General features: G+C 32.4%; 1 protein-coding gene across 3 annotated transcripts; it reads left to right on the top strand.

Moving 5' to 3' along the window:
- The first annotated feature begins 680 nt into the window (after positions 1-680).
- Positions 681-23216, top strand: LOC132748001 (transmembrane protein 232-like). Of its 3 annotated transcripts, XM_060737539.1 has the most exons (19): positions 681-868; positions 1788-1899; positions 2413-2518; positions 2883-3040; positions 3909-4008; positions 6063-6229; positions 7070-7287; positions 7750-7898; positions 8150-8176; positions 9019-9051; positions 10956-11099; positions 12588-12696; positions 12891-13016; positions 13791-13944; positions 16953-17190; positions 17815-17996; positions 20347-20585; positions 21358-21451; positions 22701-23216. In XM_060737539.1, exons 1-19 carry the CDS (start codon positions 732-734, stop codon positions 22836-22838), a joined length of 2631 nt encoding a protein of 876 aa, XP_060593522.1. In that variant the 5' UTR covers positions 681-731; the 3' UTR covers positions 22839-23216. The 3 variants fall into 3 exon arrangements, with proteins under 3 accessions (XP_060593522.1, XP_060593523.1, XP_060593524.1); XM_060737540.1 differs by lacking the exon at positions 9019-9051; XM_060737541.1 differs by lacking the exons at positions 8150-8176; positions 9019-9051.
- Positions 23217-23853: the final 637 nt, after the last annotated feature.

Below are 23853 nucleotides of genomic sequence, written 5' to 3'. Positions count from 1 at the left end.
AGAAAATTGGGCCTACCAGTGCACGGGGAAAGTTGCCTACCAGTATGAATGCCTTAAATACCAATCTGCTGTGGGAAAATTTCAAATTAACTGTAAATAATGTTAATTCTGTCGAATAATTATATTGATATGGGTCACATGTACATTTTTTTGGGAGCCAATATATTTCACTAATATAATTATTCAGAACAAATTTCAAAAATATTTCCTGAAAATGATAAAGGATATTGTCCATGTTAAAAGGTTGACAAAGTCCATTAAAGATATTTAGCATTGTACAAATGTAAACATTAATCATTCTACTATGATTAAGGTATTTCATGAATTTTGCGTCAGTTTTATATTTTTTTACCTCACAACAGATTGTTACATATATGTCATATAAAATGTAAACATGATGATGACACTTCTCAGTAGAATAAAAACCAACTGGTGTTTAAATCACTTTTGTACTGAACTTCCAAATTCTGGACTTTAAAATTCTGGAAACTTCCAAAATCCAACTTTTTAGGATATTCCCACAAGAGGCAAATAATGTTTGTATATTGGAAGTTGAGTTACACTGTCATAGTTTTAGATATTATAAGAGTCTTGTGTATCATTAAAATACCATCCAATTAAAACATTTTGTACTGAAACAGAATATCTATATTTATAATGATAAATCATGTCAATTTTTAACAGAACATGTAAGAGAACTGTTCAAAGACTTGCAGACAAAGTGAGGCAAGATGCCTATCACCAAAATACCAATAGTTCACAAGTTTGGGATTATATCCCACACACAGAGGCTTGAGTTACAGGAAAGATTACTGAAACAGTCCTACATACAGACCCTAAAAAGCCAGAAAGTTCTTGTACCAACAAGGTAAACTTTAGCATTTTGTTTATTTAGATTTTTAGCTCATTTGTGTCAGCTATTATGATTGCTTAGTCTGTAGCATCCTTATTATCATGCAAAACTGATAAACATTGATAAAACTGATAAAAGTGATTAAAAAGCGTTAACTGCACATGCTGTGCTCTTGTTTTCTTTCATGTGTAAAACATAAAACATGAAAACCTGTGTAAACTTAATGAATTAGTTATCTTTTTTATCGAAAGAAGTAAGCCAGTTAATATTTGCCTGAATATAGTTATATCCTTGTCATAATACATGTACATATTTTTTTTTTTATCATTTAATTAAACTTAAAGGAGATCGGTGGCCTGGTGGTTAAGGTATATGCCTCTCAACCCAAGGATCATTGGTTCCAGCCGAAATTGAGTCACGACCATGTTTATTCATATGACACAAGTACTGGTTGGTTCCAGGAAGCTTACTAGAAAGTGATAAATATAAGTTGCAAGAACTATGCAATCAAGCTTAAATAAATATGTTTAAACCAATGAAACTTCATGTAGAGTTCAGAATTAATGTTGTCTTTCCTAACCATGTCTGAGGCTTAAACTGAAATCATCTGATTGTGGTCTTGGTACCTACCTGGTTTTTCTTAATTTGCTTTTTCACTTTTTCAAAATCATTTCAATATATATAAATTGTACATAAAAAAAATTAAATTCAAAAGATCTTTTTGCTGGGTTGGAGTCCAGTATCAGAACTATTATGTTTATGGTCTATAGCCTTATCCAGTATATACTATCAGATATTATAAGTAAAGAGATCTAGCACAATACATGTATGAAGTCAATTTAATGAAACATCATATATAAATGTATACCGGTATACAAACGTTTGTAATATTGTTTGAGGTTCAAGAAATTACATGCTAACTTATGTGATTTAGAAATCCATTGGAAGTATCTGAAGATTTTGTACAGGAATACAACAATGCTAAAGACTTTGATGAGAAAGAAAAATTGGAGCAATCTGCTCAAAAGATGCTGGAACGATCCAAGGTTGGCTACTTGGTTATTATTGTGATCTTTGACTTTGATTAATTTCTTGTTATCATTTATTTTTATCAAAGGCACATTATTCCTCATAAACAAATGATTTTTTTATCTTACGAAAGGGCAAATATGAATTTTAAAATGTTTAAATAATGGTTTATGCTAGATGCTTGTTACTTGAAAAAAAAAGTAATGCAAAATGTCAAATAATTGTCATAAAAGAAGCAAAATGTAAACAAAGTAACACACTATAACTGTACTATTATTGCCAAAAAGCATCAGAAGAAAAAGAAGGTTCCGGTAATTGGCTAATGAGTAACTTTTTAGAAACCATAAAGGTACACCAAAAATAAAATCTTTTGAGAAGTAAAAATAAAAGCATTTCTGGAGTTATGTTTTTTTTAAGACTAACTGGATATTTAGCTGATTAATTTTGCAAAAGAATGTGCTTATTTCATAAGTGTTGTTACATACTAAATTAACATTATATTAATGTTATGTCTTATTATGTTATAACAGAGAAGGGCTGGTTTGAAGGATGGAGGTGTGGGCAAACATGTAAATCTTCCTATGGCATGGACAGAACTTGCCCAGCTAGCTCAGTGTAGAGGTAAAATCCAGGAAGGTAATATATTACAGCTGCATAAAGCACAATTCAAAATCATATTGATTTATTCAGGGAAATAGACATAAATACAATACTATTGTCACATATAAAAATTCAACAGACTGGAACCCAGGCTAGTTTGAAATGAAACACTCCTTTGTCAAAGTTTAGACGGTATCAAATTCAAATAGTAGACATCTTGTTTATTGAACTAAAGTAAATAATATGTTTAAGTTTCTCTGAAAGGAAAGGAAATAAGAATTGAAGATCGTTCTAGAAACACATAGGTTTGATTAGTATCTAGCATTGGAAGTATTTAGTTCTGATTATAAATCAAACATATGTGGCACTTTTTCTAATTATATCTTTTGTTTTATTTCAGAATGTTTGGATGTTTTGATTATCTCCCTTGATCAATCTCCGTTAGAGAAGTACCATATACCAGCACTGTTCTTCCTAGCGGAGACCATGTTATACTGGTTACGTACAGATGCTGTCCATCAACCTTACCTCAGAACTGGTGAAATCAAACTTTTAAAGGTGAGCATAAAAATGTTGCAGGCAGCAGACTATAATTACTTGACACTCACCCAGTTGAGGCAAAATCTTGCTGGCAAAATTTAATCTTTAATTTGCTGCATTTGTCTCATGATTTACTCTGCTTTGAATTTGGAACAGTCCATTGATTGTCAAAGGGATTTCAATATCAAGATACTAAAATTGATCTGCCTACAGTAAAGAAGCCTGGCCAGATTGCATAGATGTGCAGGCCGGCTCTATACTAATGGAAAAGGCTTATCATTTTTGTAGTTTTCTATTCCAGCAGGTGAAAGGTTGAGTTGATACTCTGGTTATATCAGATACAGATATTTGTGTCATAGTTCACGCAAACAGTGTTACTACACAAGAAAATGTAATCTACTATAAGCTTTGTGACTTTACAGATAATAAGGAGAATATACATATTGTGAGACAAAAAATATATAGTTCACATGGTACAATGTAATATTTCATTATCAGAAGATTTTACTCTACTTGATATTATTGTCAAATGCAACTTTTGAAGCTTTGTCTGTGTACCAATAACACACCTTTTAGTCAAAACAATTGTTGAAGTTGATAACAACAGACTTATTATTATTAATTTTTACATGCCCTGCTTTGTGCCTTGCAGGTGGTTCTGTATTATTGTTGGGGAATGCAGGGCAGCAGGGATGTTGCCTTTCCTTGCTGATTTGTTGCTTTCATATTTTATAATGTACATGTTCATATAGCATGATATGTAGCAAGATCTTGAGGTACATGTATGTAGTATATGTATGTCAGTCATTGTCAACTTCAAACCTTCACTCCTTTTCCCATTTAAGGGGTTTGAATAACTGTTAATATCAAAATGTTTTATTTGCAGATGGGCCAGCTGGTATTTTCCCGCCTTTTTTACCATCACATGGCAGGTCAATTGTCTGGACAGAAGGACTTTAAAAACAGATTATTCACATACCTAGATGGTAAACTTTTTATTTTCTCCTTGAGAAACAATATTACAATATTTAAAAATATTGATTTTAAGTCACAAGAAAACAAATTAGCAATATGGAACAATGATTGCAATTAATTATTCATGTTAAAAAACAAGTTTCAAGTAGATTTTAAGTCAAAAGAACTAAGATTGGAATTTTGTTAGCATAGGCTAAGTTAAGAATACAATCTAATTTGAGCAAATGGTCACTTCAGAGAACGGTCTCTGTCCAACAATGGTCATGATGAAGTCCCTATATAAATGGCCACGAATAGTGGTCACACTTGCTGCATGTGATAATATAAATCAAAGTACAAATTACAAGAACTTTACTCTTGTTCATCTGAAACTATGTATTTACACATAAATTATGATGCCTGGATAAAAGACCTTTACCATGGTAATATTATAAAGTTGTCTCATTAGCATAATACTTGTCATTGATTCAACAAGAGGTTTCAAGTTGGGTCTTACTACACAAATGTAAAAGCAACCCTGGAACAGACAGGCCATATCGCAAACATTTAACGCCAGTTTGGTCACTTTTTATCAGTTTAACAAGTGCTGTCACTATATCTCAAATGTAGACATAGGTAAATCATGTGATAAAAAATCGTGGCCATTTGTTACACTGATGTTAACTTAAGTTATTCTAACAAATTATTAAGAAAAAAACTAATGAAAGTATTAAAGGGACTGCACTGTGGTTTTTCGACATGACATGGCTTGCAATTATGTTTCAAGATTAATGTTCTATTTCATGTAAGTCAAGACCAATAACTTGTTTGCACATTTTGAGACCATTTGCTCACTTGGTTTTTGTGTCGCCTTGAAAAAGGCGACATATAGGGATTACTTTTGACGTCGTTGTCGGCGTCGTTGTCGGTGTCCCCTTAAGCTTGTCAGGAGCATAAGTCAGTCATTATAAGTTGGATTGACTTCAAACTTGGAATGCATGCTTCTTATAATGACCCGAAGTGCAGTGCACAAGAACCGGTACTCTGCACCTCTTATTTATTGAGTTATTGCCCTTTGTTAATTTTCATACTTTATTTTTGTCCAGGCCATTTATGGGCTTGAAACTTCATAGGATGATAGATCTCATTAAGAAGAAGTGCAGTGCACAAGAACTGGTACTCTGCATTTCTTATTTTTTGAGTTATTGCCCTTTGTTAATTTTCATACTTTATTTTTGTCCGGGCCATTTCTCCTAAAGTATAAAAGCTATGGACTTGAAACTTCATAGGATGATAGATCTTATTAAGAAGAAGTGCAGTGCACAAGAACTGGTACTCTGCATTTCTTATTTTTTGAGTTATTGCCCTTTGTTAATTTTCATACTTTATTTTTGTCCGGGCCATTTCTCCTAAAGTATAAAAGCTATGGACATGAAACTTCATAGGATGATAGATCTCATTAAGAAAAAGTGCAGTGCATAAGAACTGGTACTCTGCATTTCTTATTTTTTGAGTTATTGCCCTTTGTTAATTTTCATACTTTATTTTTGTCCAGGCCATTTCTCATAAATTATAAAAGCTTTAGACTTGAAACTTAATAGGATGATAGATCTTATTGATAAGAAGTGCAGTGCACAGAAACTGCTGCTCTGCATTTCTTATTTTTTGAGTTATATCCGACTTGCGGAGTTCTAGTTCCAGAACAATTTTTCTAAATGTGAAAAATAACCCAAAATTGAAAAGCATCACAACGGTTTTCACTCATATTGAGCTAAAAATAGCACAGAAATACGATTTCCATCTTATTTCTGATTATATTTATTAATTATCTTTTGCAGATCATACTGTTTTAAATGCCTCAACTGATCTTTGTATGAAATTCATATATTAAGTTTTTAGGCTTTTTCAGCCTCAGTGGAGTTCCTTTAAATCAAAAATTTAAAAAGAGAAAAAAATAAACTGTTAGAAAATAAAAAGTGGTTTCCTTACTGATAGGGGAGTAACCACTGCTTGTAGTTTGACTGTACTAATGGTTTTGGCTATCCTATACTTGTTGCATGTGCTTTAATTGTTTTATATATTACAGGACTACAGGAGTGTCAGGAGGCGTACAGTCCCTATCCAAATGCTCTCCTCTCTCTGAGGTTTATCATCACAGTGGGTAAAATCATCATGTCAGATACCCAGCTTGAACCTGGAGAAATCAAAGAAGGGGACAATGTCCGTAAATCTGCTCTCAGCAGACCAAGCGCTGTATGTTATATGTGATCTTGTCTATGCTTTTTTTTTCTTTCTGAATTTGATTAGATGGTTGCAAAATGATGTTTGATATATTGAAGTATTTACAATTTTGTGAGCATAAAATATAATGTATAATTTAGCATCAAATTGATAAACATTATGTCATTTAGCATCATACTGTTGAAAATTGACAAACACATCCTTTTAACTTTTTCTAGAACAGTGTTGTAGAAATGCATTGATTGCAATTTAATAAAATTGCACATACTGTTAAATGTGGTCTGTCTCATAGGAAATGCATCTGATTGGTTTAAAAGAATAAAATAATTGGCCTTTACTCATATGTATTATTTGTTACGTAGGTTATATATATTTGATTTGCAAAGTCTTATTAATGGTCTGTTTTCTATGCAATGTACCTTGTACTCGTATTAAATTTACATGGACTGTCATACAAGTAACCTGTTAAGAATATACTCATACTGTTTTATAACTGGCTAGTTTATAGACTAGAAACCATTAATGTAAAGGAATTGCTGTATAACAAAGATTTCTTCAGTGGCAGCTGTCGCTAAGTTGTCAAGGTCGTTATCTTCAAACTTCTTGCCTTTCACCACTGTGGGTTTGAATCCCAACAGGGACTTTGGATTTTTTTATGTGAGGAAGCTATCCTTCCAGCTTATTAAATGTTGAGGGTTCTACTCAGGTGCCAGTTTGTGCTTGAAATAATGCATGGAAGGGTCTTGTCTCTACCAGTAAGCTGGAAAGTTGCCATATAACTTTTACTATGTTGGTGTGACTTTAAATTCAACAGAAAAAAAACCTAAAAGATTTTTGTTTCATTTTCTACAGAAGAGTACAGATACTGGTAAGAGAACCACTGCCCACTCGAAGGACTTGACAACTCACACTGCCCACAGTGTGGCAATAAGTAGTAGTGTTCATGACCTCAGCCCCACCCTGTGGCACGCCCTGGATGTATGGAGGTGTACAAATCATCTAAGTGGGGGCCTCACAGAAGCCCTGAAAGCCCTGAGTCATTGTGGTATGGGGCTTGTAAATGAAAGCTGGTATAAAAATATTTTCTCTTTTACTATGAAATTTATAGTCTCAAGTTTAAATAAGGTAAATAAAGTGAAAAATTAAGAAAAAATAGACAATTGGCAAAATATTTTAATGACATATGGAGAAGATTCTGAGGTACTTTAGTTTACACCAATGTCTAACTTTCTGACGGCAATATTGTCCATGTACAAAATAGCAAAATACTTTTCACTTTTAGTACAATAATTATTAGGCTAAAAAGAATATTTAGTGTTCATTTGCCTATAAAACAAAGGATTTGCATTTTAATACTGATTAAATTTTTAAATATTTACTTTGATGACAAGATTTCAATAATTTCCATGGTGCTCATGTAATTTTCATTCATTTACCATTTACTTTTAACTTTTTAAGAGAAAATTTGTTGTAATTTGTTGTGAATAATATGTTAAATTAATGTTTTGTGATGCTTTTTTCTCAATTTGAAGGGTGGACAGTATGATAGCTCTCCAGATCCTGGCAGAAGCCTCCAAATCCAGCCTCATGGCCCTCAGGGCCCTCCATAATCTTGCCCGAGGGTACAGACCAGGGGACAAGGTGAAATCTCCACCAGTTTCTAGCCGGTCAGAAAGTTCAGGTGAGAATTTTTGAACAACAAGCATTTTGCTAGTGATTAATTTGTATACCTTTGTTAATGAAAAATGATTAAAAAAAATAATAAAATTTTAGCGGGTTTTACTCTAAGATTTTTAAGTTTGTCAGCAACTAGTTTAGTTGATTACTTTTGCTAGATTTCAGTCATTCCTACTGTCTATTCTTTTAGATGTCTAAAATAGTTAGCTTATCAAATTATACTGGAATAAGTTGTGTGATATTTTATTATTCTAGAACAAAAATTGAAGCAGAGTACATCTGGTAGGTACAGAAACTCTGGTGATGGGAATAACAATGCTGATTTTTGTTTTGTTTTTGAGCAATAAGGAATATATCACACTTAGAAGTGAGAATATTGAAATATTTTTAAAAGCTTAATACGTGACAAATGAAATATAAATCAGTTCTCAATTGTAAAGAGAGATGTATTCCTTATTCATTAAAAACTTTAAAAGTTTCTTTTTTATTTTATTCATTTTATAGTGCTTTTTGCATCGAAATTAGACAGACATTGCCCCTATCTTTCCAACCACCCCCCCCACCCCCCATCAAAAAAAAAAAAATCCAAGGGCATTGAATGGGAATTAATTTATTTCTAGAATTTTGATTGGCTTAAAATTTTATATACACGTACTATGCTGTATATATACCATGAAGAATTAAAACAATTTAATTTCAAGTTTGATTGTGTAGAAAACTATAAGCTTAAAAACACACTATCGAATCCATTACTGTAACCAATCAGTACTGAGTAATGAGTGTAAGAAACTGGTGTCTTGCCCCAGACGGGTTTGAACCCAAACTCACAATGATCCTTAGATTGCTAGTCAGATGCAGCCATGTGGTTACAAAGCACTCACACCACTCAATGTTCTATGGGACTGCATGAAAGTATAAGGGTGTGAAAAGGCTTGCCCCTAATGGGGTTTGAACCCACATTTCCAATGATCCTTAGATTGCTAGTCAGATGTGGCCATGCTGCCACTAAGCACTTAAACCACTAAGTGCTCTTGAGACTATGTTTAAGGGTGTGATGAGAAATTTTAAAATTAACTTTAATTTCATTGTTTTCATTCATCTAACACTGCATGCTTGATTTACAGCCACTGAATCAACGAAGAAAACATTAAGATTTGGTACTAGTTCTAGAAAAATACATGTACACTTTTCATCTAGGGCCTTAAAATAATGTTTGCTTCTTACCTCATGTGACCATTGAAATAATAATTTGATAAAATTTTGGATTAGCAAATAGGTATAAAATTAAGCAAGTTTTTTGACAAATATCTATGATTAAAAAAGGAACAAATAAATGGTGGGGAAAACTCAGGTTGAGACACTGTTCAGAACTTTACATATTATATAGTCAAATTAGTTCTTATTATCAATTTTCATTACCATATTCATAACTTAAAAGGATCTCTCTTTTTTGCAGATATAAACATGTTTATGCATTTAATATGTCTACTATTAATATGTAAATACTTTAGAATTCTCATATGGTTTTGCAAGAATCTGGAGGCAGGTTCCTTTAAGCCAGGCTTGAGACAAGAAGCAAACTTATTTTAGTACCCTATAACACTGTCATTTGTTCAAAATTGTAGTAAATCTGTTAACTACTGTAAAATTGTAAATAATTGTGATGAAATTATTTTTTGTGCCTGAGTTTGTTTCTAGAATAAAAATTGTTCTCACTCTAAAAGACAGTGAATGTGAAGTAGATGATATGATATTGTCACTTTAACTATAACAACAAAATGTGTTTACGTCTTTGTTGAATTCTGAAAAAAATTCTTATTTGTAAAAAAATAGGTTTACAGCAATGTAATTGAACTTGACTTCACAGAAACTTATTTAAAACTTCAGACACAATTTTATGATTTTACAGTAGCTAACAGTTAAGCAATTAGAATTGTTTTATATATTTGTCTTTATTCCCATCAACACAGTGTAGTAGAAAGTAGAGAGTTTTATTTTCAATTTTCATATTTGCTGTTAATGCCTATTCAACAGTTATTACACTTATGTAATTGTAGTTAGAATTAATGAATTAATCATGCATTTTTACACCTTTTAGTCTTAGTTACTGAATTGTTTCAAATATTTTTTTATTTATTAACTCTTGTCAATGCCATGACATTTAGTCTGTAACACTTAATGTTCTGTTTAATAAGCTCATCTGTTTCGAAGAAAAAATTGAGCTATTATGATCACTGCAGCAATGGTGTCTTTGTTGTTGTCATTTTTTTGTGATGTTTTAGATCTGAGTTTATTTTTTTATTCCAAATATTGGTCTGTTTTATATCTTGACAATTTCATTATTTAAGTACTATAAGGATCTTATACAGGCTGCTGGTACAGACCATAATATATAGCTCAAGGGTAATTGTTTACGGTGGTTACAAGGCTCTGCTGAGTTTCCGCTAAACAGTTACCTGAGAATGAATTTACAACTTCATTCGTAACAAGAAAATTACGCCATTCTAAGAACACAATTGATTCATAAAAGGGGTGTGGTGTCCTACATGGGGGTTGTAAGACAGGTTTTTCTATCACCGTTGTAAACAGTAGATAATCCTGTCTGATATGCAAGAAAGTATATCGAAGTCTTTTGGTTTTATTACTAATAGGTGAAGGGAATTGGTTGGAAGAAATCACATAGTTTTCTTTTTATTTCTTAGTTAATTAGTCCATCTCTAAGCCATCTTCAAATAAAAGATGAAATATTCTTTCATTTATTCATAATCATGTTATTTTTATTTATTTTTAGTTAATTTTTGTCTTAAATATATAAATATTATATTTTCATCATCAGTTCATCTTTTTAGTTCTACTTAAATTCTTTGTTGAGTTGTGGTGAACTTTTTTAAATGTTGTTCATTTTTTGTTACACATTCTCTGACAGTTTTTGATATTGATTTATTTCATAACCAATCAATTTTCATAATAACTTCATTTTCACTTTGTAATTCATCTATGGATTTCCTAAGTAGAAAAATTTGTTATTAACTTGGTAGTATGTTTTTTGTATTCTTTACAGAGAGTTACAGTTATTCAAGTGATGAGACAAGCCCAAAGGATCGTGAATCTCGTGCTAGTGTAGCAAGCTCCAAACCAACGTTGAGTGATATCTACGAGAGGAGTGAGGAAGGGGACTCGGAGAAAATGAAAACATCAGCAACAGGTAAAAGCTTTACCATAGAAGGTTTAATCATTGAAATGTATTATAGACAATTTAGACTTGCCTATAATGCAAGTATATAGCCAGAAAAATCAGACCCAGCTATATAGTGTTGACTGATTAGTTTTTGTTCTGCTGTTTTTTTGGGTTTTTTTCGTAAAAAGAGTTTTGAACTGGGCATTGTTTTCATGCGAGTCTTTGGTCTCTTAATCTCTTAATGTGAAAATGACACAGACATCATTATGGAGACCTGTTCAGATTGTTATACATGGTAATGCAGACTTATCATGGCTCTATATTGGAGGTATAGGCCTTTAATATTCACTGCAATAACTCCAAGCATTCATTTTAGCAGTTGTCTTAAAAAACAAAATCCCTGGTTTTAACAATGGACTATTCCAGGACTAGTCACTACTGGCCTACATATGCAATAAAGGGGATTATTCCCCAAATAATCTGTACGGAATCAATGTCATTTGAAAATGTATTGAAAAACAAAACATTAGGTGAGTAATAAAAAGATTAATTGGCTAAATTGATGATACATTTGTTAAAAATAGAAAGACTGATCAATTGTAAAGAGAATAAATTTGTAATTGAAGTTTACTGGTCGGAGACCATCAACTGGACACTTTTGGAACATTTTTCTGTACAGATTTCATAATTTTTAACCTAGAGACCAAAAAATTTGACACAGTTGAGTTCAGCTAGGTTCTTCTCCTAACTAACAAACTAGTTTGTTTATTTCTGATTGTATTGACACTTATATCTGAGGCTCGACAAGGAGGGTATCAAAATTACCTAAATTGTCTACACTACAGTACCATGTGTCCGGACAGATATGTACATGACATGATTTAATTCAGATAAAAGCTTGGGTGTTTTGATTTTTAACATGATATACAATGTTTCAGCAACAAATGCTGAAGTTTTGGATATTCTATTATTCACGCTGCAAATAATTATAGCTGGTATATGAGGTCAGGCATTGCTTTCTTGACCCCCAAATTTCAACGTCAACATTCTTAAAAGATACATTAAAATATTACCATTTACAGAGGTTGAAATAAATTTATTTACTTAATTTTAAAAAAAAACATGCACGTATTGTTGATAAAAAAGTGACTGACAACCAATGAACAAAGAAAATAATAAATTAAACATTTTCGGGGCCGTCCGGGTTTGGTGGTTGTCCGGTTTTGGTGGTCCCCAACCAGTATATGAGTGGCGGCATTGTCAAGTGGTCAACATGTCTGACTAGTAATCTTAGAATTGTTGGCCACATGGTTTCGGACCTAGTCAGGGGCAAGCTGTTGTTTCCTTGAGCAAGAATTTTTACATTCAGTGTTTAGTACTGATTGATTCCAGGAACGGATACAAGAGTGTTTGAATATAAGCTTACAGCTTCAAACACAATCAAACTAAAATAAAAGTAAATAAACTTAACTACACTAAGCCTATATCTAAGCCTATATTTGTTTTATATAATAGGTTCTGCAAAGACAAAGAGTGGAAATACGTCAGCAAAGGATACAGACCTCAGTGAAGCATCACCTTCATATGTTGAATCCCCTTCGAAGAAGGATGAACCTAATGTTAAGTAAGACATTCATATTTTTAGGTTAATTTCTTACGTAGATAGTGACAGATAAAATCAAATGACTGATATTTAAAGCTGCATGCCTCCAGATGAGCCAAAATATTTCAAGAAAATCAAAACTTGAGAAAAGTGTAATAAGATGCTTGGCATTTTTTTTTAAAACTTTAATGGACTTGTGATTTCTGTTATTACAGAGAAATGGTATCTCCAACTGGTCCAGGAACTTTAAAAAGAGAGGTATCATTTGATACTGGAGTGCCTGTGAAAGATGAGGATATAAAATCACCTGTCAGAAAAATGTCTCCAAAATCAACACCAGGGTAACAATTTTTTTCAAATTTTCCGTACGTCTTGCAAGTATTAACTAGATAATATTGAATCCATGGCAAATAATTGTGTAGTTTAATTAAGATATGAAATGAAAAGTCAAATGTTTAAAGCAATATTTTAACCTGCAATATCAGTTTTATTTGCTCAAATTATTGATTTGATTTTTTTTGTGTGCATAAGCCATTGGTGTTTTAGCCATAATTGTTTTGAGAAACACTTGCTCAGGCAATGTTTGAAAGATCATGAATATGCTAGAACTTAAATACGTTATCCTATGATTTCTTGAACAAAAACATTAGATCTTTTTGTTGCAACTTCTTTGTCGGTAATTTTATAGGTCACCTATTTGATAAGTTCTGTTTCTGAAACCATCAAAGATCAAAGGGAATGCTTTTTGTCACCAAATTGGAACTGTGAAATCAATTTAAGCACAGTTACGTCCTCTTTCGAACATAAATTTTCCTTTCTTGGTATAATTGTTTGTTAATGTCTGATTTTCATAAAATTTTCTGAGATGATATTCTTTGTACGCTTATAAGTACTTATTAACCAATAATAACCTTTTTTTAAGAGAAAATTTACCTCAAAAATCATTTTGGTAATGATGTGCCTTTTTCCAGTGTTGATGGAGTGTTCTGAGAAAAAATAAATTTTGATACAATTTCATTATTAATCTTAACAGAGCTGTTTACAATAGAGCACACTGTCTCATTGACCTCTTTGTCATGAGCTTATTGTAAAAAGGATTAAAAATATAATTTCAGGACAAGGGCCATGACTCAAGGGTCACGGACAACTGCAGGAACTGGGGAGAGTATGTTTCCACCAGGGACTGGGTACCAGGCTGAAGCTGGTACCACTTTACCAAGTGGTCGAGCATCAGAGGCCAGCACCGTTCAAACTTATACTAATGCTGCAGTAAGTTTAACTTAATCCTACTCTATTCTGTATTGGTCTTGAACCTGTGAAACAATTAAGGCAGTTCTTTCTTAGTTTGGGTGATGTGAATAAAGTTTTAAGTTTAAAATGATAAAATTGAAAAGACTTGAATGATCATGTGCATGCCAGTCTGCAGTCTCCATTTTTAAATGGAGAATTAAATTAAAAAGAAAATTAATGATTTTGTCACTATAGACAAAGAAGGAAAAAAACTGGTGTTAAACTGCCAATAAACACCGGCTAGGGACTACTTGTATATGCGCTGTTATGTTTTCAACCTCGATTGTATAGTTTACAAAGCATTTTAAAGCAACAATAAAAAGCATTTTTATTTATATTTTCAGTTCATATAATGTTTTCTTTTCATACAATACCGAAATAATGTCTCACATACACTAACGCCACATATTAGATCCATATCAGTTAATAAATATTTTTACAAAACGGCGCCAATCAGTAAGCAGCGTAATGACATCATCCTAAGTAAACAACTCATTCATAAACAAACTGATGTTATTTCATACATACAAGAATGATAAATGAGGCACTGATGTAAACACCATACGACGTAAGTTTTTATTGTTAAAAACTTGATGAAATAACGTTTTTTTCTTATTATTTGTTTAATAATTTCTATATCTTCGCAACAGTAGGGTGCGAAAATCGAACAGCGTTATATGAAAATCGGCACCGGAAGTTATTTCCGCTAGAAAATTAACATAAGTGATTTTCATTATTTTATCGTGTTAGAATCGAAATAACATCGGCCTGAGAGGTGTATATCGGCTATTTAACACCGGTTTTGACATTTTGATGCGACAAAATTAACCACTCAGGCCTACGGCCTTTGTGGTCAATTCCTAAAAACTCGCATCAAAACTCCAAACCGGTGTTAAACAGCCGATATACACCTCTCAGGCCGATGTTATTTCTTAAGTAGAATCACAGCAAGCAAAATGAGCCAATATTTCTTCATTTTTAGCTCGACTATTCGAAGAATATGAGAGCTATTGTAGTCGCCCCGGCGTCGGCGTCCGCGTCGGCGTCCGCGTCGGCGTCTGCGTTGGTTAAAGTTTTTTGTAAAGTCAAATATCTCAATTATTACTTGAGATATTCAATTGAAACTTACAATACTTATTAATAGTAACAAGGTACATCAGATTGACAAGTTGGATAACTCTGCCTACAATATTGACAGAATTATGCCCCTTTTTAACTTAGAAATTTTGGTTAAAGTTTTTTGTAAAGTCAAATATCTCAATTATTGCTTGAGATATTCAATTGAAACTTACAATACTTATTCAAAGTAACAAGGTACATCAGATTGACAAGTTGGATAACTCTGCCTACAATATTGACAGAATTATGCCCCTTTTTAACATAGAAATTTTGGTTAAAGTTTTTTGTAAAGTCAAATATCTCAATTATTGCTTGAGATATTCAATTGAAACTTTCAATACTTATTTACAGTAACAAGGTACATCAGATTGACAAGTTGGATAACTCTGCCTACAATATTGACAGAATTATGCCCCTTTGGAACTTAGAAATTTTGGTTAAAGTTCTTTTGTAAAGTCAAATATCTCAATTGTTGCTTGAGATATTCAATTGAAACTTACAATACTTATTTATAGTAACAATGTACATCAGATTGACAAGTTGGATATCTCTGCCTACAATATTGACAGAATTATGCCCCTTTTTAACTTAGAAATTTTGGTTAAAGTTTTTTGTAAAGTCAAAAATCTCAATTATTGCTTGAGATTTTCAATTTAACCTTACAATACTTATTTATAGTAACAATGTTTATCAGTTTGCAACATCGCATAACTCTGCCTGCAATATTTATAGAATTATTTGTTTTGAAACTTAGAAATTTTGGTTAAAGGTCTTCAAAGATATTTACTTGAAACTTTACACATGTACTTAGGGTCATAATTGGAGGGTCATAATTGTTGTATGTCACTGACCAAGTTCCATTACTCTACTCGCATTAAGGCTGATTCATCTCCCCTTTTCTACTTAGTCTCTTGGTTTATGTTTACATGCAAGTTTTACATATCTCAATAACTATTAAAGATATTTATTTAAAACTTCACATATGCATTTAGAATCATAATTGTAGGTCACTGACCAAGATCCATAATTCTATCTTGCATTTAGGCTGATTTTTCTCCCCTTTTTCAACTTATAAATTCCTGGTAAAGTTTTGCTTGTAAGCTGTTTTGTCCATAACTACTGAAGAGTTTGTGCCTTTTTGGGACATTTTTATGCATTCATAATAATAAAGCAGTGATTTACTTGATAAAACATCTTAATAACAAGCCTTTGTACCTTTTTCAGTCAATTTTATGTATTCATAGGAAATTAGCATTATTATACTCAATAAAACACCCTTGTGACAATTTTTGGATAGTCAGTATTGGCTTGACTATTCAAAAATTGTCACAAGGGTGAGTATAATAATGCTAATTACTGACTAAGAATTTAAGTTCAAGTTGCATACCACCTCAGATATTTTCCTATTCCATTGACATCTCGCTTTGAAACAAGTTGAAATTTTATGCACTTCTTTGAGAGCATAATAGGACCCTCCCGAAGACCTATAGCCGTAACATGGATTTAAAGAAAAATTTGGCCCTTTTGTTAATTTAGAAAATGTTACATTATCAAGGCTCTTTTAATATCAAACACTTAGAATAGTCGAGCATGCTGTCCTACCGACAGCTCTTGTATTCTCTGCAGTACCATCCTACATAAGGACATATCACCCAAAGTTCTATAGAAGCATGTAACTGTTTGATTCTGTGCTTAGTTGACTTCTTTTTGGTTATTGATATTCAAGACATATCATTTTATCTCTGTTTCATACCTTTTGTTTCCAGAATTTGTTTGGAACTGGTTTTATTCTGTTTGGACTTAGTTGCTTTAGAATAAGTTGGAATTTGTTTTGTAAGGTCTTAACTAGAACTCTATTTTTTTATCAGAGTACAGACTTACCTGGTATCAATGGTTGGCATTGGGAAGTGGCTATAACATATACAGATGTACTGGCAGATATTTGTCTGCATGGAGGGAGTGCAGAGATCCAGAAACTGGCTCTGATGGGAACCAACCAGGATGTTGCTGACCCTTTTAAGAGAGGCTACAATAACCTACCTCTACACAGTGCAGGGTTACTTGACTTGGCCTTCTTTAAGGCAGTCAGTGAAGCTCGGGATGGAGGTATAAATAATTGTTTTATTTGATCACGAGGTACATTGAGGCTTCAGGGGGTAACTAAACAATGTTGTTAATTGTAACATAAGTCCATGCAGTAATAACAAGTCTATAGAGTCATTTAAGTTGGAACCAGGTCACAAGATTAAATTATCACTAGTGGATCACACTATAATCCACAGAGTTCATTATGGCAAGTCTATGGACTTAAAACAAGTTTTTAAAATTATAACAGTCCATGGAGTTATAACTAGCCCATGGAGTTATAACTAGCCCATGGATTTATGATTAGTCCATGAAGTTATGACTAGTCCATAGATTTATGACTCATCCATGGAGTTACCTCAAGTCCATTGACTCATTACGAGTCCATGGAGATGTTTTAGGTCTTGTAAGTTATTACAATGTCATCAAGTTATTACTTGTCCATGGAGTAATGGAAAGGTTATTGAGTTTTGACAAGTCCATGGAAATATTATAAGTCACGTTCAAATAAGTCCACAGAAAAGAGTACATGGGGTAATGACTAGCCGATAAAGACCAGTCTATGGATAATGAGTACAAATTAATTGAAAACTTGACAAATCATCGTAATATTTTGTGATGTTTACATTGTTAATACTTTCACAGGTCCGAACGATTGGAGTTGGCGTATAAGATTTGGTGCTGTTCAATCTATGGTGAAAATATGTCGTTGTTTGGCTAATGATAAAAACAAGGAGGGTATTAGAACAGCTGCCTGGAATGTCTTACTGCGGGCACACTCCATGGAGAAAGATGAACGTGTATTAGAGGCCCTCAAAGTTGGACAGGTTATTGAATTCTTCATTTTTAATTCTATATATCTAAGTGTTGACTGGCCAATGTCATCAGTATAGAGGCAGATCAGCCTTTACAACCATTTAACCAAACTCTTTACTGCCAGCTTGTAAAATATTGTATAATTTTGAGAAATTTGTTTGAAATTCAATGTCAGATAATGTCCATCACACACTTTTAACATTGCAAGCTGATAAAGCTCACATGTATGTGCCTGAATATTTCAATGAGAAGAGCGATGTGGCTGACAATAATATTTCTCATATCGTACCTCTTTCACCGATGTTTTCTGGAGAAAAGTTGGTAGTTATTTGCAGAAAATATAAGTGGAATATACTTGTACAGAATTCCGAACATTAAATTTGGTAATTTCCTCCCAGTATATCCCTGATATACTAGCTGTTACAAATGATGCTTAACCCTTTACCACATATATACGCGAAACAACACACTTTCGACCCCCCCCTTTTTAGGCCTCAAATAGTGAAAAAAAGATCCTATTTGGGCCCCAAACATAAGTTTTCGTTTGAGAAATGTTGCTTAAAGAATTGAGCACTTTTTTAGGCGCCGCCCCCATCCAAAAGATACATCAGGGGGTTGCCATGAGGGGGATGTGCCCCCTTCTGTTAGGGGGGTTTGAAGGGGGGCGGAGTCCCCCTCATTGCCAAGAAAATTTTGGACTTGTGAGAGGCTAAAAATGACCCCAGGTCAATCATAATGTAACGTTTAACCAACGCTGAAAAGCCTTTGACTCTATCTCAATCCCTTGAGCAGTTGCAGCACTTTGAAATAAATTTTGATGGAAAAAATCGAGGCAAAATAGTGATTTTTTGGCAATTTTGAGATGTCCCCTCGTTGCCATGGTAACAGGAAATTTAAGACTGAGCATGTCGTTACAAAGGCAATGATCTAGTCAACATTTGTGCCAAGTTTGATTAGTATTGAAGCATTTTTCATAGTTTCATAGCAGTTTGAACTTGTAAGAGGAGGCTTTTCAGTGAAAACGGCCATTTTTCACAATATGCTCATGGGGGAAAGGGTTAATCAAATCAACACAACCAGCTCGGAAGGTGGATAATTCTACTAGAGCCCTAATTTGTATTTCACTCAATGCTCAAGGGCATGAGGTCTTGACCTAATGATAACATTTACTTTATTAAAAACACAACCAGAACATTATTATCACAACATATTTAAATCAGCTATAATACATTACTTATTTCAATAATAAGTTATTTTAAGTTTTGCAAGGAAAATAGTGATATCAAAAGCCGAACAAGACTTAAATGTTTATGTAATTTCTTTTATTTGAAAATGACCAGGATTTGGCACCAAAAGTAAGTTGTGACACCGTAGAAGTAAACAATTGTGTAGTTTTACCATCACAATGTTGAGAAGTTGCATGTATTATTTATATCTTTTTTTATTTTGAAAGTTGTTGTTGTTAGTATATACATGTAGGAGTATCAGTAGATGTGTACTATGTGTAGATATTTTTAGATATTGCATGTATCTATAGTAATATATTGTTGATAATTTCTGGTAAGTTATCCAGGACTGCAGGCTATAAGAGTGGCACATCAAGATTTAAATTTATTATTAGAAAATAGCCATAGAAAATGGGGATATCATAGGATATTTTATCATGCTGCATGTTTGAAACAAAGTTTTTCATTGGATAATTGTGATATAAATACTATCTGTATGCATGACTGTTGCAAATTTATGACTTTTTTATTTCATAAAGGAATGGGGAGGTAAAATAAATTTCGTGTAGAGACTTTTTTGGTTATATTTCCAATGGTTGTTTGTTATATATAACCTTTGCCTAGTAGCTCTGGTTATATGTTCTTACAACTGTTCAACACTGGATTTTTTTTAAGTTAAAAGATATTTATAACTAATAAAAACATAAACACAAGGCAGAATCCACAAGAACACAACATGTACTACTTGTGAAGAATTATGTCATTTTAGATACAATCATAAGATTTGAATCTTATTTTGTATAATTACAAAATACTATTTATAACTGTTGCGCAGCAATTACATACATTCAGTTTACATGAAAACAGACTTGATGTTAAATCCATTCCACGAATCAACTGGCACTAAACTGTGAATGTAAAAGCTTCTTGCTCAACTTGATAAAGAAACAAAGACTTGCCCCTATTTGGAATCTGCATAAATTTTGTCTTTTTTACTTGAGATTGCTATAACTACATGTCTAACAGTTAACCAAGGTTAAAAATTTTATACAACTGTTACATAAACTACATGTACAATGTAGATATTAAAGAAATAAAATTAAAATAAATGAAATGTATTTTTTTTAACTTACAGGTACATACCGACATTGAAGGATTTCTGAACAAACAGTTGGTGTGTAATCCTTACACATTAGGCTCAAAAGTAGCTGCCGGACTGTCTGTGATTTATCTACCCCCTCTCCCTCCCCCTGTTGACCCGTATGTGTCCCCTAAGAGGAGGGAGTTAACACCATCACCTAACAAGGCAACAACGACTTCCCAGGAGTCAATGCCTCAAGTGAAAGAGAAACATAAAGCAAGAACATCATTAAAGTGAGTAAATGTATAGTGTTTTCGTGTGCTGATTAATGAAATGTAAGGTTAAATCAGTGAAATATGATAAGAGTCAGTCATTATAAATCACTCACTGTATATAACTCTCTGTATATCACTCTTTGTTTATCACTCTATGTATATCACTAACTGTATACCACTCACTATACATGTCTCCATGTAACTATATCACTCACTATATATTGCTATATGTTTATCACTTACTATACATCACTATATCACTCACTATATATCACTCTTCATATCACTCACTATACATTACTCCCTGTTTATCACTCACTGTATATCACTTCATGTATATCACTGTATTATATCTCTTTACATCACTTCACTGTATATCACTCACAGATTCAGAATATATTTCAGTGTATATCACTCTGTATATTGCCATCTATATATAACAGACTGTATATCACTTGATATATATCACTCACTGTATATCACTAACCAATTCTGTAAAGATAACTTATGCTTACATTCAATTTTTGATAAAACTCGAAAACCTTCAGGCCTATGTCCTTCATAAAATAAGTTAAAATACATGATAATTGTTCAACCTCGGTTGGCCCAAACTACTGATTTCTCGTACAAATTTGCACAGGCCCTGCAAGTTCGAGCAAACAAAGTTTGACTGTATATAATGGCTTTGTAACAGACCTTATCTTGATATGTATTCAATCATTTTGAATTTATAATTGTTAACTTTATATTAACCTTCAATTAAACAGAGTCGTATTTCATTTAATTTCAGGGAGGAAATAATGCTGGCAACAGCTCTGTATGAACCATCACCTTCCTTCAATACAAGAACAAGTTTTGACTTGAGAAGAATTGTAGAAGATCAGGTAAAATAATCTTATATATAATCTAAATGTTCACTGCTGTTTCATTTTACTCCCATCAATAAAATGTAAAATTGATTGTGGGAAATTTCATGAATTATATACATATATTATGTTAATTTTTTGTGTGTACACTGCTGAGACCAATATTGTTTTATAAATGTCTTTATTTTTTTTAATTAATATAATGAATACTTATGTAGACAATTGCCTTAATTTTTACCCATTCAGTTCTTCCATTGTGGTAGCTATTGTGTAAAAGCTTTAAAAAGTCACTGGTTAAAGTCCTCAACCATTAAAGCTACTGTAAAATCATTATTATTCGTGGGGCACGAATTTTCGTGGTTTTCGTGGGTAGGTCAATCCACAAATTTAAGATCCAACGAAATTTTATCCCAGCAAATACTTCTCGCCATGTCTCTATTTGATATATTACAAACATGCATCGGCGCTTTTCCGCTGATTTTTGTGTAATGAATGTCCAGAGGCAAGGATTAAATTGATTGACATGCGCTGTGCGATACTTAAAGATAATGTACATGCGGTTAGTAAAATGCGAGGCGATTAAGAGTAAGATTACTTGCATAAGGTTATTTATTTTAATCTTTAATCTTTATACAAGAAATTGAAAATCCACGAATTTAAGAACCTTCGAAAATGCCCGTTTTGATAAAACCACGAAATTTCATGCCCACGAATATAAGTGAATTCGCAGTATACCGTGACCATATGATTAAAAAGTGATAAAAGGCCTTCTTTTTCATTTCCTTTTGCAATTGTGCCCCAGAACAACAAAAACCTTGCATGCAAAATCTAAAGTTTGGTTCCATTTAAGTAAATCAGAACAAAAAAGTAATATTTTCTTTTGGAAAAAAAATAAAATTTTACCAATATAAACTCCATAAAATTTCAAAATGATAAGGCTATTATATTTATTGGCAAATTTTAAAGCTGCATGTACAGTATTGAATTTATTTCCATATTTCTATAGCATGACTAATGGAAAAAGTGTTATTTTTTCAAAGTCTGACCTATTTTTGGTAATTTTCATAAAGTTTTAGTACTGTGTGCAATGTGTAAATTACCTGGCACTTTCTTTGTTCACTTGGAAATATTTAACTTTTGAAAACATTAAAAAAAAATTCATGAATATTATCTGGAGGCGTGCTGCTTTCAGTTCATATTACTGGGTGGGATATCAGTGTCAAATGTCTAATTTGTATGTAATTTTCTTGTCTTTTTTCACTTACAGTGGAGAAAGGACCTTCAGAAACAGATGGAAGAAGAAGAAGCTGAGAGACAAAAAGCTTTAAAAGAGAGACAAAAAGAGGAAGAAGAATTTCAGAGACAGATTGAAGAAAAAAGACAACAGAAATTCAGCAAATCATAAACATTGAAATAGTGGAAATAGTGGTTTATTTTTTATAACTTTATTTGCCAGAGATATTTCATAAGCTAGCATCAGTTTAAAGAAGTATTTAGAAAAATGCCTTTTTTGCTTGATTTTTGCATGGCAAGAAAGGTTCTAAATAAATTCACAATTTTAATTGAAAATTAAGATTTTCTGGAAGGAAAGTACCTTGGGGGTCTTTTTGAAAAAAAAGGGGCTGACACTAAGAATACTTGTTTCTAGACAATTGGAATGGATCATTGATTATTGCTGCTAGTATTCAAAGGTTTTAATAGTGTCATCTAAGACATTCATTTGACTGATTTATCCAAAGACAGAATGGCTGAATATTATATATAAAAGAAAAATATTATGCTGTGCATTAGAAAAAACAAGGAAATACATAGCATCAGAATTTACGGCTGATTTTTTAAGACATTAGATAGCTAAACATTGTTGAAAATAAGTATTAATGCATGCTATACTGCTGACTGTATCAGTGTTTGTTTAGTTTATTTACACAAATGATTTATTTTACATCTACCTATCAAGCCTGTGATATTTGTATTATGGAAATAAGAGTATTTTTTTTAAATTGCATTTTTCTATTGTATAGATTTTCTGTATGTTTTTTGTTTTGTTTTGTTATTATATATTTATTTTGAATGACAATATGCATATACATAATATATTAAATAAAAAAATTCTTTTATTTTGTGACCATTTTGTTTGTTTTCTTGTCTTGTATGTTTTTATGATTAATTGAGTTATCATGACATATGTTTTTTCTTCTCATTTTACATAATTATATCCAATACATTCAACATACAGATGATAAGATTTGAGTCATGCGGCTTATGTGGTGGACTAGAAAGACAAACAACTGTATTTCATTGCTACATGTACAACTATATCCCCATTTAAATCTTACATTTATATTTGGATTCTTTCATGTTTGGAAGCTATCCAGCTAGCATATGAATGGTTCTACTCTGGTTCCAGCTTGTGTCGGAAA

This window comes from Ruditapes philippinarum, unplaced genomic scaffold (assembly GCF_026571515.1).
Source record: "Ruditapes philippinarum isolate M1 unplaced genomic scaffold, ASM2657151v2 ctg14307_1_1_1_1, whole genome shotgun sequence".
In the NCBI taxonomy this organism is placed as follows: Eukaryota; Metazoa; Mollusca; class Bivalvia; order Venerida; family Veneridae; genus Ruditapes; species Ruditapes philippinarum.
This window is presented reverse-complemented; position numbering and strand designations above follow the sequence as displayed.

Bases quoted from the DNA above. Each gene is read 5' to 3' on its own strand.
- LOC132748001 (XM_060737539.1), top strand. From the start codon at position 732: ATGCCTATCACCAAAATACCAATAGTTCACAAGTTTGGGATTATATCC. The intron at 3,041-3,908 runs GTGAGCATAAAA...TTTTATTTGCAG, and splicing joins GTGAAATCAAACTTTTAAAG to ATGGGCCAGCTGGTATTTTC. The intron at 17,997-20,346 runs GTTATTGAATTC...TTTAACTTACAG, and splicing joins AGGCCCTCAAAGTTGGACAG to GTACATACCGACATTGAAGG.